Source organism: Kryptolebias marmoratus, linkage group LG21 (genome assembly GCF_001649575.2).
Source record: "Kryptolebias marmoratus isolate JLee-2015 linkage group LG21, ASM164957v2, whole genome shotgun sequence".
In the NCBI taxonomy this organism is placed as follows: Eukaryota; Metazoa; Chordata; class Actinopteri; order Cyprinodontiformes; family Rivulidae; genus Kryptolebias; species Kryptolebias marmoratus.
In genome coordinates this window covers 3035668-3055306 of record NC_051450.1, presented here as the reverse complement: position 1 = coordinate 3055306, position 19639 = coordinate 3035668, and the positions used below count along the sequence as shown (strand labels likewise).

Here is a 19639-nt window from a genome sequence, read left to right as displayed (position 1 = left end):
AGAGCAGATGTTGTCACATCAAATATGGCTGCAGGTATTCAGGAGGAAGAGCTGTTGTGTTTCTGGCTGTGATACAGAGAGGATGTTTAAACTTAAAGCATTCAGTTTGACTTTCAGTGATTTATTTGCTTTAGTTGTGATTCGCCCATCGTAGGACTAATATTTCTATAAACTCTCCTTTTTATCGGCTGCAGCAGTAATCTCCTTCTGTGAGTTCTGACCCGTTTGATTATCTTTGTGATCTCTCATAGAGGGATCATAGAAATGCTGATACAGGCGAACCAGCTCCGCTAGAGCAGCAAAATCGTTAATTTTGAACGGAGCGCAGTCCGCGCTTGGTTATAAAAGGTGCACGACGTGACACCACGCGGGACCTTTGTGCATTGGCGGGGACACCGCGATCGATTGCGTCACTGTTGGCGGGCGCACCCTCGCACGGTGAGGTAGATAAAGGCAGCGGTTGGGGAGTGGGTGGAAAAAACGTGTATAAAAAATGACGTATTTATAAAAAACAAGCGGAGCTTAGCCTGGCAGCGGGGTCAGCAAATACACCGGGGGAAACCCTGTTGTGTTATATATGTTTGTCCTCTTTCTGACAGATAAAGCTGAATTCCAGCAACAAAAGACCTCATTACAGTTTACCAATACCCTGAAAACATCCTAAATAATTTGGCCTTTTATTTTAAAATATAATAACAATAATAAAATTAGCTTCATTTTATTTATTTGTCATGCTGGAGTTGGCATTTGAAACTTTTTTAAATGAAGATTTGTAAATCTTTGTTTAAATTTTATTTTCTGGTATGCTGTAAACACCACAGTTGACAGTTAAAAATAAAATGACAGGAAAAATAAAAGATGGAGAAAAGTTTTTTTTCATAATAATCCTATAAAATTAACCATAATGTATATACACACATACCACATCACAAACATATTTACTCACCCATTCACAGGTGTATAAAATCCAGCACCTCAGCATGCAGACTGATTCTACAAACATTAATGAAGAGATGGGTCGCTCTCAGGAGCTCTGTGAATTCCAGCGTGGTACCATGATAGGAAGCCATCTGTGCAATAAGTCCAGTCATAAAATTTCTTTGCTACTAAATTTCCACAATCAACTGTTAGTGGTGTTATAACAAAGTGGAAGTGTTTGTTTATAACAGCAACTCAGCCACGCAGTGGTCGGTCATGTAAAACCAGAGCAGGCTCAGAGGATGCTGAGGCACATAGTGCACAGAAGTCACCAACGTTCTGCAGAGTCCATCACTACAGAACCTCCAAACTTCATGTGGCCTTCAGATTAGCTCAGGAACAGTGCATAGAGAGCTTCATGGAATGGGTTTCCATGGTCGAGCAGCTGCATCCAAGCCTTACATCACCAGGTGTAATGCAAAGCGTCAGATGCAGTGGTGTAAAGCACGCCGTCACTGGACTCTAGAGCAGTGGAGACATGTTCTCTGGAGTGATGAATCACACTTCTCTGACTGGCAATCTGATGGATGAGTCTGGGTTTGGTGGTTGACAGGAGAACGGTACTTGTCTGACTGCATTGTGCCAAGTGTAAAGTTTGGTGGAGGGAGGATTATGGTGTGGGCTTGTTTTTAAGGAATTTGGCTTGGACGTTTAGTTCCAGTGAAAGGAACTCTTCATACGTCTTCATACTAAGACATTTTAGACAATTCCATGCTCCCAAGTTTGTAAGAACAGTTTGGGATGGCCCCTTCCTGTTCCAACATGGCTGCGCACCAGGGCACAAAGCAAGGTCCATAAAGACATGGATGAGCCAGTTTGGTGTGGTAGAACTTGACTGAGCTGCACAGAGTCCTGACCTCAACCTGATAAAACACCTTTAGGATGAATTAGAGCAGAGACTGTGAGCCAGGCCTTCTGTCCAACATCAGTGTCTGACCTCACAGATGAGCTTCTGGAAGAATGGTCAAAAATTCTCATAAACTCTCCTAAACCTTGTGGAACGCCTTCCCAGAAGAGTTGAAGGTCTTATAGCTGCAAAGGGTGGGCCAACATCATATTAAACCCTATGGATTAAGTGGGATGGCACTCAAGCTCATATCTGTGAGACGAGAGAAGACTTCTGGCAACATAATGTATATATAATTGTACAGAATAATTAAAATAAAAATAGCCATCAGTGGAAATCATACAATTTTGTAGGCGTTATTATTTTATTCATCTGAAGACAAAAGCTAACACAAAAAAGAAAGTAACACAACTGTAACAGGAAAAATAAAAAAAATTAGTCTTCATATATGACTGCAATAAAACCCAAGATATTGAATGAGTTTCCAGTTAGTGCACATTTGGCTCAGTATAAAGTATTTTTGACTGTTCTGTGCCTGAGGATAAAGAGGTGTGGAAAAGACCAAAAAGTGTAACAAAACTCAGTGTCCTCTCGCAAGATCCAACAAAACAGTAACTAAACCAATCTCCAAAATGATTCAAATGTCTGAAATGCAGCCAAAATTTACTTTGATGCTAAGGCAAAAACAAACAAACAAGATAACTGAGCCGTCTTAGGCACCTCATTCAAGTCAAACCCTAAAGATGTTGGTTTAAACTCCATGCCAACATTAAATGTTACTTAGAGGGTCTCTTGCCTTATGAGTTCCTTCTGTTTAATTGTCCATCAGTATTCTGTCAGTTTCTCCTCTGGTCGAGCTGGGAGCACAAGATGACCAAACAGCTCATGTAGTTTGTGGTTATACCTTTATCATAGGATAATATTTTGTGCTGACAGTTATCTGTCAAAGCAGAGAGAGTGTAGAATTGTCTGTAGGGCACAATCCATCTACTGTTGTTTTATGCTTTGTGGTGATGCATCAGTTTTTTAACCAATCAACCAATCCTAAAAAGATTCTTAGGATTGCTCATTCAAACTGAAGTTTAAAAACAAACAACAAGTCCATCTCTGTTATATGCAACTGGTTTGGCTTTTCTCCAAATGAGATGACACAAATGACAGCTACAACCTAAAGTTTACCCTGACAAAACTTCCAACATGGATGGCAACACAACAATCCCTTTCAGCTACTTGAAGAGACAGCATCAGCTCAGAGAGCCACACTGCAGCCAGCAGAGGCAACAAGGAACTTTCCACTGAAACAACCCTCTGACACAGGCGGCAGACACAAGAGGAGGAGAAGCAACCCTTACAGCTCACAAAATGGTAGAAAACGACTGATTTACAAGTTGCAGGGTTTTCAAAAATCTGCAGATTTAGTCACAGTACACTTTGATCTGAATCACGTTACACTTCAAAGGTAACCACAGTTTAACTTTACAATTTAATTTACCCTTTTAAGATATCTAGTACCTTAAGTACACTAGAGTCATGTTAAAATGCTAAATAAGTTTATAACAGAAGGTGACATTTTCATTTCACTCATTTGAAATAACTTAAGTACTGTTTGAAACGGACTTTTCATCCTTGATATTTTATTCTATTTCTGTTTGTTAAAAGCGAAATATAAACTGAGTGCTAGCTCAAAAACAGGTGAAGGGAACAGACTGATTTGCGTGCTTTTTAAACCAGCTTTTATTTAGCAAGAGATTACACTAGAATGATGTTTACCTTTGAAATTAAAATAAAAGTTTTGGTTTAAGACGGAGCATGCTTTAGGTCTCAAATGTGGGAACAGATTCATTCAAATTTCCATTTGATTTGGTCCAAGTTGACAAATTGCACAATTTAACTTAAACCTTCACTGAAATGTTATTTGACCAAACGTTCCAGTGTATGTTTTTATATAAAAATAGATTTGGTTGCATTACTTAATAACATACATAAAAGTTGTGATTTTTTCTGTAAATAAATTGTGATATGAGAACTTTGACACGTGGCCCCTTCCCTACTTTATCATGATGTTTACAACTACAGCAAAGTTCCACATTTAACACGTCAATTAAAGAACAACTGCTCAACCTTTAAAGAAATTTACTAAATGAATATAGTTTAATGCTCCTCATTAGGGCAAGAAAACAAATTAACAACAGTTCAAATTGTCACATAACTTTTTTCCCCGTTTTACCAAAAATCCCTAATGTAACGCATCACAAAACATCTAATTAAACCTAGGTATGAATGCCAAAACAAGGTAAAAAGCCTAAATTAACATTTTACATCTGAATGCTGGGGAAGAAAGAGCTCTTTTTATTCCAGGACAGGAATTAAACTGTGACAAAATGTCTACCTTTGTGGCTATTTCACAAGCACATGAAACTGCTCCATCAAATCTTTGTAGATAAAATACTCATCTTGGTAACAGAAAAGTAATGGGTCTGCATGAAAGCAGCATCTCCAGTCTGCAGATAAACATGTTGTTTTCAGTAACCACCACCTTACCTCCATCCCTGTCTCGGACTCGGTGTGTGTGAACGGCCTTTGCTCTGCTGTGCCCCGTGCTGTCCATGTGTTTGTTCTCGGGGCTGTCGGACCTCCTGAGCATTTTGCAGGGAGGAGTGACATCTGTGGCGTCTCGTGTCTTTTCGTGTCGATGGTCCCCTCCTGGATGGCTCTTGGATGAGTATTTGAGAGTCTGCAGACACAAATCAAATACCTCCAACATCTCACTAAAATTCATTGATTACAACAGCTTCATTCTTTCACCAAAATAAATAAAAAGTATATTGTCATGTTATTACAACACTTGGCTGTTCAATGTACCACTATGTAGTACAAACAGACCTGGGACAGATATTATACAAGCCGATTTCTGTTTTTTAAATGAGGTTCTGTAGAGTTGTCAGTATTTTACCTGCAAACAAATTAAGTCAGAATAAGTTTTTATTGGGAAGTTAGGATTACAGAGAGTCCTGCTCCATTGCAGATTTTTATATATTAAATCAACTCTAACCTCAAAAGTTTCACTGCAGTTCACATAAACACTAAGTAACAGATAACTGGGGCTCTTCACACTTGATGATGACTACGCAAAGTCATGGATCTCGACAAATTCAGCACAACCTTAAGTGTGAGGACAATCGTAATGCTGCGCTACGTTCTTGGTAACTGGCAAATATTTTTCCTGTATCCTCACCATGCCTCATTCAAATCAAGCATAACTCTGTCAGACTGCGTCAGACTGCAGCTCTGGGTCTTGCTGCCTTTGCTAGTATGTTTTCATGACTGTGTCACGATCATAGTCATAGTCCAGACATGAAGTCAGTGTGGCCAGTTCTGCTTTAAATTCTGATAAAGTCAGGCCAGTGTAAACACAGCCCATGTTATGGATGCACTGCCCCTGTGCCATGCTCTACCTGGGACCCTGACAGGCTGCCACTGTGACGATAAACTACCGCAAGCATGTTACACAAGTTTTGTGGTGCTCTCTGACCTATTGCGCGTTATGGGCATCCCACTGCATGCCAATTTTCTGCAAAGACTATACGCCTTCAGGCTGATGTTTTACATAGTGGTGGGGTCTTTATACACTGTCACTTTTGCATCAGACAGTTATTTATCTATAAGTCTATGGTTAAACACACTGTGGCCTGTTATTAATGACACTTCATGTGAAAATTAAAAAGTAAGGCAGTCTAAAGCACCCAAATTGCATAGCAGTTCAAGCCAACACATTTTTTTTTTGCTCTGCCTTATTTTTCCCCAATAGATGACTGGTTGTGTTTAAATTCTATTTTGCCACAATTATTTAAAATGGCCCATTACTGCTAATGAACAACAGACTAAACACAGTTTCACTTCTGTATACTGCAGGTAAAAAAATGACAACTTCACAGAACCTTATCTGCTAAACTCTGATTAAGTTTGTATTATTAAAATTCTACTATTTCACAGCAGACGTTTGACCTGACAGGGTCACGACAGCACAGGTGTCCTACTGACAGAAAGTTCTGCTTTGAACCATGTTTTCCAGAATAGGCAGCAGCTAAAGAAGTGGAATATAACCCACGTTTTACACCTGAGTTTTATGTACACTGTCAAATCAGAATGTCTGCCTGAAATAGGACTATCAACATCCTACAGTCCATTCACTGCGACGTAACTTCACAAAGTGCCTGACTTATGTCATTTATTAAACAACTATTAACTTAATCATCATGATTTCAGCTGCACAGTTGAACTATTTTGGCTTTAAGGCAAATAAGTTCTAAGACTAGACCTTTTACAATTTGCAAACAAAGTTAAAGCGAACCTCAGACCTAATATTGCAGAAAGTAATTAGTTGAGCTTATTTTGATTGGTGTAATTAATTGTTCATGAAAGAACAATCATTTACGTCTCCTTTTCTTTCTGACATAGCATAATGGGTTATCTACATAAGCCTTTCCACTTGTTTGCCATATACCAATGTAATAATGAAGACTTCGTATGAAAACCAGGTAAACAACATTTCAAAGACATGATACGGTGATGAGTTTTAATCCCAATCCAAGTTAAATTATTTCACTGTAAATATGTTTTGTCTTTAACAAAAGTTTCTAGTGCTTCTAGTTTTAAAGAGATTAGCTAACTATATCCTTAAAATGACAGATGCGGTCGGGCCTAATAGAAACAGCTAAGCTAGCAAGCAGGCTATCAGTAACAAGCTATCATTAGCTTCTGCAGTAAATCTGCAGTAAAACTCTCCTCTTCCTTTACAAACCGCTTCATTCGACGGATCCGGACGACTTATTATTACAGTGACCCTGAAATTATTAGGTTGCAGATATTTACTGTGTTTAAACGAGTTTTTCAAGCGACACGCTGACTACTTTTCGTGTTATTTTCCGCACTGACTGAGGCCTGTGCTCTCCAGAAGCCTGAGCTAGAGTGTCCATTTTAATCTTATTTGCAGCTAGCAGGCTACGGTTTGCTAACCTGATAGGGCTGAGAATCTCTTCGGTCGCACCTGCAAACAGAAAGAAAACAGCGTGAGGGAAGATTCAAAGGTCATCATAGAGAAATGATCCTACAGATCACCAACAGCTGAATGTTCAAGTTTCCAGTCACTTATTTTGGTTTCAGTAAAAATGGCGGATTGTCAAAGCGTAGCTACGAGGAAAAGGAAAATCAGACTAAGTAAGGTTAAAATAGATGTTTACCCATCGCCGAGTCTCGGTTGTTTCCTTGCATACATTACCATCAATGCCGTGTTAGTGTGTTTGGAGTGGGATGTGAAAGACTGATAATGGTGCTATGTTTTCTTGTAGATTTAGCGGCCAAAAAAAAGGTCTGTTATTTCAGCCTAGCTTGTGGGTTTAGCGATGCTAACGGGAGCACTGGTCTCAAGAGCGCCCTCACTCAGTCCGTCACCCACTCTCACACAGCCGAGGCAGAAAGCGAGCAGAGCGTAGCAGCTGAGCTGCTCAGGGTTGCCAGGTACAAGACGACCAGCTATTCACGAAGGTTCGGGAAACCTGAATCGTGCATTATTATTTCTAATAGTTAAAATACAAAGTGCTGTTGGTATTTCCAATTTTTTTGGATACATGTTCCGATAAAAATAAAAAAGATAATAGTATTACGTTCACTACTACCGTTTACTCAAATGTGAATAAAACCTAAGGAAATGCAAACTAATTATTATTGAACTAAAATAACAAAAGCTATGATTTTCCCCACAAATATTCTTTATATTATAAAGGATTTTTAAATTTGAAAAATTGCGGGGGGTTTTTCGATCGCATTTCGAAAAACGGTAATTATCTTCAAACTTGGCAACCTTACTGCAACCCAGACATCCAACTCCCCCTCTGATCACAACATCCGGGACACTAACTGACAGGAAATAGAGTAGTACTTGAGAAACATGCGTACTAAACAACTCCTAAATGTAATACTCAGAGTTACTTTGTCAAAATATATATTTTTAAAATGACAAGCAGTGAATTTGAAAAACAAAAAACACAAAAACTATACATTTTGTAGTGTTAAAGAAGGACGCAGTGAGTGTGTTGTTCTCTCCTGACATCTATTGGTAAGAACGTGACATCACAGGACATTTAAAGCCCTGCTGATAAATAAATAGTAAAACTCTGTAAGCACTTTAAAACTCTAAAAGCACTATACCTGCATCAGTAGCTACATAGCATATGTGTGTGTGTGTGTGTGTGTGTGTGTGTGTGTGTGTGTGTGTGTTTCCCACAGAAACACTTTTGTGAGGCTTTGTGGGAATGTGTGCCCATTCATACTGTAGAGTACTTATAAAGTCAGGCTGTCTTCATAGTCCCTGCCCTGTTCTTCCCTAAATGGTTGTCAAAAAGTTGGAAGCATAAAAGCATCCAAAATGCCTCATTATGATAATAAATTAAGATTATCTTTCACAGGAGATAAGAGTCCTAGCCCAAATTCTGACTGAGCCACCTGAATTCAATGATTACCAGGTGTGTCTAGAGACCTTTGTCCATATAGAGTATATAATGAGTTGGTTCAGAATGAATGGCTGTATGTCAGATGAGTGTTGCAGGGCTGTTGGGCCTCAGTTGGGCCCCAATTGTTCACACACAATACATCTTACATTGTATCCCAGGCAGAGGACAAAAGAGGCTGTGGCTCAGCGTTTTCTAACACAACTCACTTTAAAGAGGGCACAACAACCCACAAATGAGAAGGGGGCAGGGGCATGTATTGTTGATGCATTTCTGGAATTTGCCCATGAGCAAACACACTGCTTCTTCTTTTCTCTTTTCTTAAAGGAATCCATTAAAAATTGTTCTTATTTACTTACTTGCTTAATTACTTATTGAAATTAAAGGCCTAGCATTCCTTAAAGGAATGCATATTGCCTGCTCCTTTCCTGCCCGAGTTTTAGACTAAGATCAGTTTATGATGGGAAATTAAGGAGTTGTAGCTGTTTTTGGTCAAACGTTGAAGATAATGTCCTGTGCAGTCTTATGCGAAAATGCAAAATGTCACGCTGAGAAGATGTTGTGTTGTGAATGACCACAGCGGCTGTGGCTCAGGGGTTAGAGCAGTCATCCAACAATGACAGAGTTGGAGGTTTGATTTCTGACAGCAGTCAAAGTGTCTCTGAGTTGACTCCAACAGTTATTGCTGAAGTTATACTCAAATATCTTGTATAATGAATATTACTTAGAGTATTTGTTGTGAATGATTTTCATCTAAAACCACACCAATGTTATAATAATATCTGTAATAATAATATCTGTCAACTTGACTGAAATATAGCAATGTTCGTGTTTTCTAAGGCGAGTTGGCTGTTGCGGCAATCTTGAGTTGGATTGACTCCAAAATCTAATCAGCTGAATTAGGTTGTCTTCAGAAATTAATTAGGTTTAGACATACATCTAATGATTATTTCCTGAAAGTTTCATTAATCCTCACAGTGGTTCGTGAGATCTTTTCCAGACAAATGTGATTTCAAACAGCTAATAGCAAAGTTTCTAACAAAGATCTTAAACAATCTTTTAGTGCTCAGAATATGTGTTAGAGATCAGTCTCAGCTCTTGGTTAATATCAGTTGTAACTGTTTATGTGTTTTCATAATCTTCAACACCACGTTGAAGTAACATTGACCACTTGTTGCTTTTTTATCCTAATTGGACTGGTAGGGGGCGATATTTCAACACATTGCAACTTCAATGCTAAACTCACTTGAGGTGTATAATTATATTCATTACAGTTTACGTCTTAAAAACCTTACTACTATACATATATTACATATATTAGATTGCTTAGAAAAGCTATTTATAACATTATTTTTCAACAGACTGGATATAAAATTAAAATTTAAAAATACAAATGTTTGAAATTTGTTATGTTTTTATAAGTGCAGTAATTATTGAACTTTTGCAAAAGTTACAAAAATCTTTACATGTTCTTATTAAGTTTTCTTTAAGAGGGACAAGAAAAATTAGACAGGCTCATAGTTCCACTCATATCTTAGAAATGTTTATCACGATCAGTGACAAGAAATGAGCCAAATGATACTTTGAATAAACAACCCATTACATATTTTTACAAATTTAGCCCGTGGACGCTATTTCTAGTAAAACTATTTCAAGTAATACTGTTGCGTATTCTCGTGTCGCCAGGGGATGAAGGCATTAGATGATGATTGACAACAAATCTACCAATCAAGAAAGACAACTCATTATTGGCCACGCCCTCATTACAATTCTAACCAATGAACGAGCGACTTGGGCGGTGTCTGTGAAGAAGACCCGGCATGGTGCAGATCCCAGAGCAGCTGTGGTTTCAGGCTTGTCCTCGAGCTAACGTTGTGGCTAAAAATACAAACCGCTTCCAAGTCAGCGCTTTGACGAAACACTGCCTCGGAGAGTGGCACCGTCGAGGCGTTAACATTTTTTGAAGATTTCTGCTCAAAATGTGCAGCCGCTAAAATGGAAACAAATTAACGGAGTTTAAATGAACACCGTTTGAAAGTGGAGAATGCAACAAAGGGAAAGTTTTTGTTTTCGACGGAGCTGCGGGAGTGTTGTAGCGACGCTGTGACCCAGAGAAACCATTCAGCTCATCTCCGATAGAAAGTGAGTACACTACTGCACACTTTGATAATTGTATCAATTCAAGTCGTAAAACCTGGGGTCAAAACAACGAAAGCAAAAGGGAGTTTCATTGTGGACTTTCAAAATAAAAGTTTCAGAAGGTCCCTACTGTTTTCCAGTCAGAGTAATTTATCCAGACTTGGTTTGTGTGAGGTGACCTAAGGCAAACCTTTTGTTGTCTTTAAGATATGTGTGTTACTTTTGATGATTAATGTTGGACCTTTTCAGCTATTTAAGCAAAAACGAATGTTCCTCTTTTTGGGTGCAATGTTGCAAAACTCTCCATTATTATCGCCTTCGTCGCTTAAATAAAACCATTAACCAGATGTCTTGTGAAATGTCCTTGTGGGTAAGTGAAGGTAACTTCACTTGAGTTTGTGTCTGACACAACTTCCACACAACACACCCACCCACACCCTTAACACGCAGTTCCTACGCAGCAGGAAGTAGTGAGTCCTGTCGTGTGGTCAGAGGGAAAACACATCTTTATTTTCCTGCTGGCTGAGGAAGACTTCCAAACATCTGCACCTATCTCACGTAGAATCTCATCATGCATATCATTTATCCTGAGCAGGAGTGCAGCCCTTTGTGCACCCTCTCCCACAAAGTAAAATTTGACCAGAACTGCAAAACTTGAAATATTTATGATTCATATAAATGCAACTTTTAAAAACTATAGTTTCCCATCTGCCACTAAAAGCAAAAGGGTAATAATATTTTTATGTGTGTGTGTGTGTGTGCCTGCATTTGTCAGTACCGTTAGCAAAATATCTCATGATCTATTGGGCAGATTTTAATAAAACTCTTAGCTGTATGTCAACGACTGATACACTTTTTGAGTCAGTCCAGTTTAAGATGACTGTCATGGCTAAGCGACCTCAGCAAACACAAACCATGGCTTTAACCATCTGAATGTGTTGTAACTGGAGACAGTGTTGTCAACTTCTCAGTAAGGAAAGAAGCTAATGGCTGTCCTCAAAGTCACGAGGATGATGGGAAAAATTACATCTTCCCATAACTTGCATAGTTGACCAGAGAGGAATAATGTCTTGTGAGAGATAAAAAATGAGCAAAAACAACCTAAATGTGTTTAGAACTACAAAAAACTTTATTCTGTTGGTTCTCGTTTTTTTTTTTCTCCTTGGGATTGAGACTGGCTAAAGGCAAAAGAGACAATCTGAGTTTCAGTCCAAGCTTTTTGGAAAGCACTTTAAAGCCCCACAGTAGACCAAAGTGCTGTACAGAGTCAACAATAAAACACGGCTCACGCAAGACAAAAACCACTGTAAGACATGTAAGATCAAGAGAAACAAGAGAAAAATAAAATGGAATAAAGTGCAATCAATTCTCAATTCACAAAGTGTTCAAAGACAAGGAAAATGGATGGGTTTTTAGAAGACTTTTAAAAGCAGACAGCGAAGAGGCCTGTCTAAGACAGAGGGGGAGTTTGTTCCACAGCTCAGGAGCTGCTGCACTAAAAGCACAATCCCCTCTGAGATTAAGCCTAGATTTGAGGACCCTCAAAAGCAGCTGGTCAGCTGATCTGAGAGAGTGAGCAGGTTTGTAGGTATGCAGAAGCTCAGAAAGGTATGGCCAAGCCATTCAAAGATTTAAAAGCAAATACAATAATTTAAAAATGAATCCTAAAATACACAGGCAGCCAGTGGAGTTAAGATAAAACACTGGAAAACATGGAGTTAATTAGTACAGTGATTTCTTTGAGACAAAATACACTGTCATGAACCAGTCAGCTTAGCACGTCTGCGATTTATTACCTCCACCACGGAGGTTATGTTTTCAGTCGTGTTGGTTGGTTGGTTTGTCCGTCACACTGACAGCAAGATTACTTCAAAACTATTGAACAGATTTTCATGAAATGTTGGGGTAGTCACAAAAAAATCAGTGATGAAATTTTGGTTATGATCCAGATCCAGCAGTTTCTTAATGAGCCTATGGCCTTGTGGGAGGTTTGCACTCTCTGAGTGCTTCTAGTTTTCAGTTTGGACCTGGGGGGGTGAACATCTCCTCCTCTGACTGCAGCTGGGAGAGAAGGTGGGTGCATGAGGGCCCATGGAAGCAGCCGTACCTTGTTAAACAAAATGATTTGTGCTTTCATATCTTTGAAAGTCTCCAGTAAGACCAAAAAATGTTCTTAGATTTGTTGCTTTTTGAATAAGAGTTGTTAGAGTAGTCTGAAAACTCTCTAGATATTGTGACAAAGTTGCTAAGTTGGCAAACTGTCATGATCTGAAGCTGAAAGGTCAAGTGCCCCCTGCAAGCTGGCTGCAGTACAATTTTTAAGTTTCGTCCCTCTGTGTAGGTGAATGGGACATTTTCCTGACTTAAATATAAATATATATTACTAATCATTGTTTTATAGGTGTTGTTTTTTGTTAATTCACATAGCTCTTACTTTGTTGCTGTTGGTGGAACAGCCCTACATCCTTACTGAGCAGACACTGGCTCCAAAACAACAAAGCAAGATGCCAAAAATAAACATTTTGGCTTCAGTTTTGAACAACAGCAGAAGGCTGATATGCTTGGTCTATCTTTATTAGGTTAATGCCTTTAACTCAGTCGGTTTTACAGATATTGGGCTAAAATTTGGTGTAGCTGTAGCTGAGATTCAACCTCAACTTCTACCGTATTTTCTGGATTATAAGGTGCACTTAAAAGCCTCCAATTTTCTCAGAAAACGACAGTGCGCCTTATAATCTGAAGCACCTTATATATGTAAGAAGTCGTAATGTTTTAGTACAACTTTGGTAAACTACAAATCTGCACTGCTGCAGCATTAAGGCTCAGGTATAGTCTCGCAGGGCTCCACACACGGCGCAGACCTGAGCGAGCGGTGGAGGTGTTTATACTTGACACCTATGTCAGTGCAGAATTCTTCTGTGAGTTTTGAACCGTCTGATTATCTTTGATCTCTCATAGAGGGATCATATAAATGCTAATACAGGAGAACCAGCTCCGCTAGAGCACCACAATTGTCCATTTTGAATGGAGCGCGCAAAGTACCAAAATTTGGAGGTGCAGACGATGTGCCTTATAGTCCGGTGTGCTTTATATATGACAAAAGTTTGAAAATGGACCATTCATTGACAGTGCATCTTATAATCCAGTGTGCCCTATAGTGTGGAAAATACGGTACTTTGAAAGATAACTAAAGGCACAAGATCTGTTCTTAAAACTTTATTAACTATTGGCGTCAACTCTGGCTGTTACAACATACCTTATGAATCACTGGACAGATGTTAATGAAACTCTTAAAAAGTAATCATTGGACATACACATACATCAGATTAAGTTTTGGATTTAATTTAAGATGGCCGACACCATTAGCTCTGACACATTTATAGATATTGAAGTACAATTTAGAGTGGTGCTAGCTAAGTCATCCTCAACACTTTGTGTCAAACTTTGCCATCAACTGTTAAAATCAGCACTGTCTCTTACAAAAATATCTCACAAACCACACAATAAACTTTAGTGCAACTCTCAGACAAATTTCATTAGATGTACATCTACAACTCATTAACAACCCAATTCAAGATGGCCACCACAGCTAACTGATTTAGGCAAGCACAAAAAAGGCTATAACTCAGTCAGTTTTATAGATATTGAGCTAATTATAGTGTGGTAGTAGCTGAGAGTCATCCTCAACACATTCTTTAAAAACTAACACATCTCTCAAGATCGCACAGTATCACCTGAGGTCGCACAAAATGTCAACAACTTAGTCTTCTTGTCATCATAAAATGATCTTAGTTAAAACTTTGGCACAAAAGGCAGCAGGCAATATGCATTCATCAAGGCCTTTATTATTTATCAGTGATTTTTTTTTGGAGTGAAAAGACATGCATAAAGACAAAAATCTGCTTTTATTTAATTTTGAAGGCCACTGAGTCAACTTTCTGGAGAGCTCTCAAACCTGGATGATGAATCTGCTGTTCTGGTCAGCTTTTCTGCTCTCTCTGGGAGTAACCATGCTCTTCCTCTAAATCTCGACTACAGAAAGGTGGGAGGCCTTATTTCTCTGCATTCCAAAGGGGCAAGGAGAGTCTCTCAGGAGACTTTGATTGTACGTGTTTAAGTTCATTACTTGGGTTTGTTTGTGAGTTCAGCATTCTAGCATTTTGATAAGGCTGGGATGGTTTCATTATGCCCTCCACATCATGAATAAGGTGTCAAGCTGCGAAGGTTTCTCCCTGGTTGGGTTGACTTCTTTGTGCCTGAGGCAAGAAAACAGACACTTATCTTGTGAGTTTGATTTTCCTGTGCTGCCCACAGTTTCGGTGTAGGTGGAGGCAGCCAAGGTCAGGGTGGGGTTGAATTTGAGGCTTAGACAAAACCTTTTGCCAGAGACTTTGGACCCATATTTGTTGTCTGGACAGGTGTCTCAGAGCTCCACATACCTCACATTCCCATGATTTAGTTCATCTTGCTCTCTGGGTAGGGGGAGGGAGGATTAGGAACTAAGAATAGTATGGCTACCAGACTTAAATCCAAGAAAATTCACCCAGCGACCTGCTCATAGAATCAACCAGGCTTGTGTTGATGGTAAACTTGTCAGTATCCTGTGGCATCTCCTATGACACAGTAAAAAGCTGAGAGCTGGCCCTCATAACTGCATGTCAGCAGGAAGGCTATTTTCTCGAGGCTTAAGGGTGGGTGGGATTGAGCGGTTTAAGACGAATAATCCAACAGTATTTGGTACAGTATCTATGAGCTCACTAAGTCAGGAGAAATTGCCTTGCCTAAAGAAAGTTGACACATTATCTCTAAGACTTTGCCACCCAATTTTCTCAGAGAAACACCTTTGCTGTTTTGCTCAGTCAAAAGAAAATGTAATTGTATGTTTAAAAGTAGAAAATTTCAGAAGAAGTTTTATGGTTGCCAATTAGGCTGAAAACTGGTTTCAAAGTAAACCATGGTGTCAAAACCACTAAAGTTTTAGATCCTGTGGTCCTATGTTTTAAATGCCTTTTTAATAAGATACAAGAGACAAAGTGTTTGTTGTTGTGTCTCTCCTCCTTGTTGCTCTGAGCCATCGTTCAGTTGTGGATGGTATCTGAGGGGAGAAACCCCTACAAGTCGTCAGGTGGTTGTGTATTTTATCCAGCACAGTCAGTCATAGCTTGTCTCTTTTCAAGGTAACGCTGTTTGGAAACAAATGTCTGCAACAAGTTCCAAGAGTTTGCACATTAGCAGCTAAAACATCTATTCATCTATTACTTTCTGTGGAGGCTAATAACTAAGATAAACAAACAAAAAAAAACTATGTTTTTGGTATTTAATTTAAAAAGGATTAAAACCATAGGAATGGTATGACAGAAAAATGTAGTGTTTTTACACTGTGGTATATCTTGAAAATGATAATAGTTTATAATGCCTAATATGTATTTTAGACTGTGTGTTGAACATCATTCTCCATGACTGCACCCCCCCACCCCTACAAAAACACATTAATAAAAAACAAACAAACCCAAAGCTTTGTATTTTCCCTCTGCTTATTCTGCAGTTGTTGTGTGTTTGGTGCCACTTTTTGATTGGGACTTCTTCATAACTCTCTACATGTGGCTGCCAGATTCCAAGCTGCACAAAGTTAGCTGCCGAAGGACCTGGATGACTTGCAATCTGATACAAATGGAAAACATAACGTCACACAGGCATTGAATTTAAATAAATGCTAAGACTTTGAATTGTTTTGAGTGTGATCATTTAAACAACCTGTAAACTGAGTACAATCTTCTATCAGTCTCTCCATCTTTCCTTCTCCATTCTTTGCTTAACCCCCATCTATTTTACATTCCACTCATTCATATATTTGTCTATTCATTCATAATCACCATCTTTGTCTGCAACATCACTAATCCCTGAGTCGTGAGCCTTGTGCTCCTCTGTGGCTCACAGATGGAGAGATTAAAGTGATGGGCTTGGTCATGGTTGGTGATGTTGTGTTGTTTTGCCCCTGCCTGCACTGCAGAGGTGTAGAGTTGCTCTCACTTGAACCGGACTCTGCAGTGCTGCGTTGGAATGAGCCCACCCAGCAGATGCCAGCCATCAGACACCAGCGCTGGCTGCGTTGTGGTCCTGCCTGTGTACATGACACTGCTGCACTCACCATGCAGACATGCTGGCCTCCTGACTCACTGTAGGCAGAGGCTGAATGAATGGCAGCAGTATCAACACACATACTTCTTGTGGGAAAACCAGTCAGGCTCTGAACCCTTAGAAAGAAGGCTACGCTCTCCTGTGTTACTGAACCGGTCTTAACATGACTGTTATGATAGTGTGCTGTGTTCTCACTCCCATTCTTGTGTTAACACTGTTATAATTGTAAGTTACTCACCTTTTCTTACTTTCTTACTTAATGACTTTTTTTTTTTGCAATGTAGGTACAGGTAGGTAGGTACATTTATTTATATAGCACTTTTCAGCACAAAGCGACTCAAAGTGCTTTACAACACAAGAACAAAATTACAGACAGAGTTACAGAACATGATAATGCAGTAATTAAACACAATGAAACACAAAAGATAAACAAGATAAACTAAACTAAGTGTACAGTTTGGATAAGTAATCTAAAACATGAGAATGCTAAGCTAATGATACCGAGCTTTCTAAATGGTACCAGACCCTCTATACGGCCGACATAACAATTACTAACTAAGGTCTAAACATAACTAAACTAAGGTACTAACATTACCAAGACCCACTAAACAGCCAACGTGAGAGCTGCTGTGAGAATGTCTGGTTTCTAGATGCTAATGGTATTACTGAAAGGTTTTAGTTTGTTTTGAAGACTATCACAGCTCAGAATCAACACTATAAAAAGTTTTCAGGATTTTTTGTTTTAAATAAGTCTGTCTCAAGGGATTCTGCAGTTTTAGACTTTTCGATCTTAGTGGTTTACCTGTTGATAACTGCATATGTACAAGCATGAAGTCAGTTTGTCACAGTCAGTGAAGGCTGTAGCTTTACACAGCTTGTTCACCTGAATGACATCCAGCTTATTTGTCAAATACTGTTTAATTTATGAGGGTTTTCCTTGAATTACTACCAGCTGGCTTTCCTTCCACCTACTCACCTTATGGCAGCCCTGTGAATAATTCAACAAACAGGAGGCAAATGGAGGCAAAAAAGCCCCCAAATCAGTATTTGTTTGTTTGTTTATTTATTTATTTATTTTTCTCTCTGAGTAATTCACAGTAAGTTCATTTTATGTTGCGTATGATACATGCTCATAGAGAGTTGACTTTAGGAGTTTTCTGGATGGGTTTATGCAAAGAAGTGCAGAAGATTTTCAAAAATAGTTGTTTACATAGTATTTTTAACACTTGAGCTCACGTCTTGTAGTTTGTGACTCCTGTCATTAATGAGTGTCCAGTTTTCTGCTGTTGGCCTGTTAGTTTGGGATATTCTCTCAGCTTGTTTTGGCATTCCGATGGCTTTAGGAGTGCTGATCCTGACCCATGGCTTTCTTCCTTGCTTTGATGTACAAAAATGACAGTGACTGTAACTTAAACATAAGATGGAGACTGTAATTAAAGCCCACTGGTGCTGTAATAACAAGCTGACATCTCCTCCATCTGCCCTTTTCTTGTTGCTGTGAGAGAAGTCACAACATTTGAACAAGTTTTTCTCTTTCAGAGATTTTGTCTTTTAGTATTGTTTAATGAAATGTTCTGTTTGAATCCTTTGCACTTGTTATTCTGTTTTTATTTTGTTTTTTAATTATGTAAAGCATCCTTGAAATGCACTGCTGCTGAAATGCGCTATACAAATAAAATTTGATTGATTGATTGATCTTCCTCCAGGGATTCCTGTTTCACTGCATGACTCTTCTTTTCAAGCTTCAGTGATAAGCGATAAATGCTGTCAATTACAATAAAAAAAATTTTAATCTTAGGAGTTAGAAATATTAGTTTATTTTCTGGTGTCATCAATTAATTGCTTTTTACACAAATTTACCAATGAATAGATGCAGTTAGGCTGCATTTCAAGCCTTTGGTGCCACTCAACATATCTGTGTTGGGTCTTTGTGGCGCTTTAGAAGGCAGCAGATTAGGCCAACAACCGTTTTTTTCTTGCTATTTTTTGTCAGTCACTTACTCTTAACAGTAATGATTTTTCTGATGGGTAAATCCTCCCTTTGTGTGTGGGGTGTTTCCAGCAGTGATGGCGGTAACTCTGGTAGCATGAAGTCTTAGCCCCTTTTGACTGCTCATTATAGTGGAGTGGTAATATAGGACATGTAAAACAGAGCAGTGCAAACTACTAATTTTATAGCTTAATTAAATAAAATGTATTTTAAACAAGTTTCAATCATCTAATTAATGTCATTCTGCCATTTGTAACACAAGTCCTGATGTGGCTGAGGCAGAGGCTCAGTTAATGAATAACAAGCAGAAGCAAAGCTGACGGTTTATTGCTGAGTTTGTGATAATTTCCTCCTCCAATGAAAATCTTCCAACACCCACTTTCTCTGTGTTTGCTTTAAACACACATCTTAATCAGTGTAAGGAAGTTTCTAAGTACACTCAAACCTCATAATGTCCACATAGTGGTAATAAAAAAGGAAAAAAGTAACATGTTAGTTCAGTACAATTTTGTTCAAATGATTCATTTTTAACTTATTTGGTTCTGATACAACAGTAAAAAAGTATGTCTGTTGCATTTTTACACCAAGATTAAAAATACTCATTTCAAACATAATAAAGGTTATCCCGAGCTCTACAAAATGGTGCAGTATTCTAGTAGTTTTACACATGAACCGAATTCCAATCTGAAATAAGGGGAAGCACCCTATCAAAGCACTTGGCTGAATATGCCGAAAACCAGCTTGAGTCACATGATTGTCTCAGCCTCTGTGGTCTGTGGCACGCTGACATCTGCTCACAAATCTTCAATTTATGGACACATTCACCATCGCTACAAATATATAAAAATTCCCTTCTCACCCTCCACGGGTGGTCTTTGTTTCATCCTCTGAGCTCGGGTCCTCTATCAGAGGCCTGGGAGCTTGAGGGTTCTGCGCAGTATTTTGGCTATGCCTAGAACTGCACATTTCTGGACTGAGATGTCTGATGTTGTTCCTGGGATCTGTTGTAGCCACTGCTCCAGTTTGGGGGTGACTGCCCCG

General features: G+C 38.9%; 1 protein-coding gene and 1 long non-coding RNA gene across 2 annotated transcripts in view; one reads left to right on the top strand and one right to left on the bottom strand.

Moving 5' to 3' along the window:
• The window catches only part of waca (WW domain containing adaptor with coiled-coil a), a 37726-nt gene extending 30427 nt beyond the window's left edge, over window positions 1-7299 (bottom strand). The window contains exons 1-3 of the mRNA XM_017435039.3: window positions 7066-7299; window positions 6842-6872; window positions 4367-4559 (exon numbers count right to left, since the gene is read on the bottom strand). Of these exons, the coding sequence (XP_017290528.1) occupies window positions 4367-4559; window positions 6842-6872; window positions 7066-7106 (265 nt within the window). The 5' untranslated portion in view covers window positions 7107-7299. The remainder of the gene's footprint in view (window positions 1-4366; window positions 4560-6841; window positions 6873-7065) is intronic.
• A 7088-nt stretch (window positions 7300-14387) lies between these two features.
• LOC112451344 lies at window positions 14388-16196 on the top strand. The gene is made up of 2 exons (XR_005232577.1): window positions 14388-14512; window positions 16016-16196. It is a non-coding gene; the product is annotated as an uncharacterized LOC112451344 (long non-coding RNA).
• The last annotated feature ends 3443 nt before the right edge of the window (window positions 16197-19639 follow it).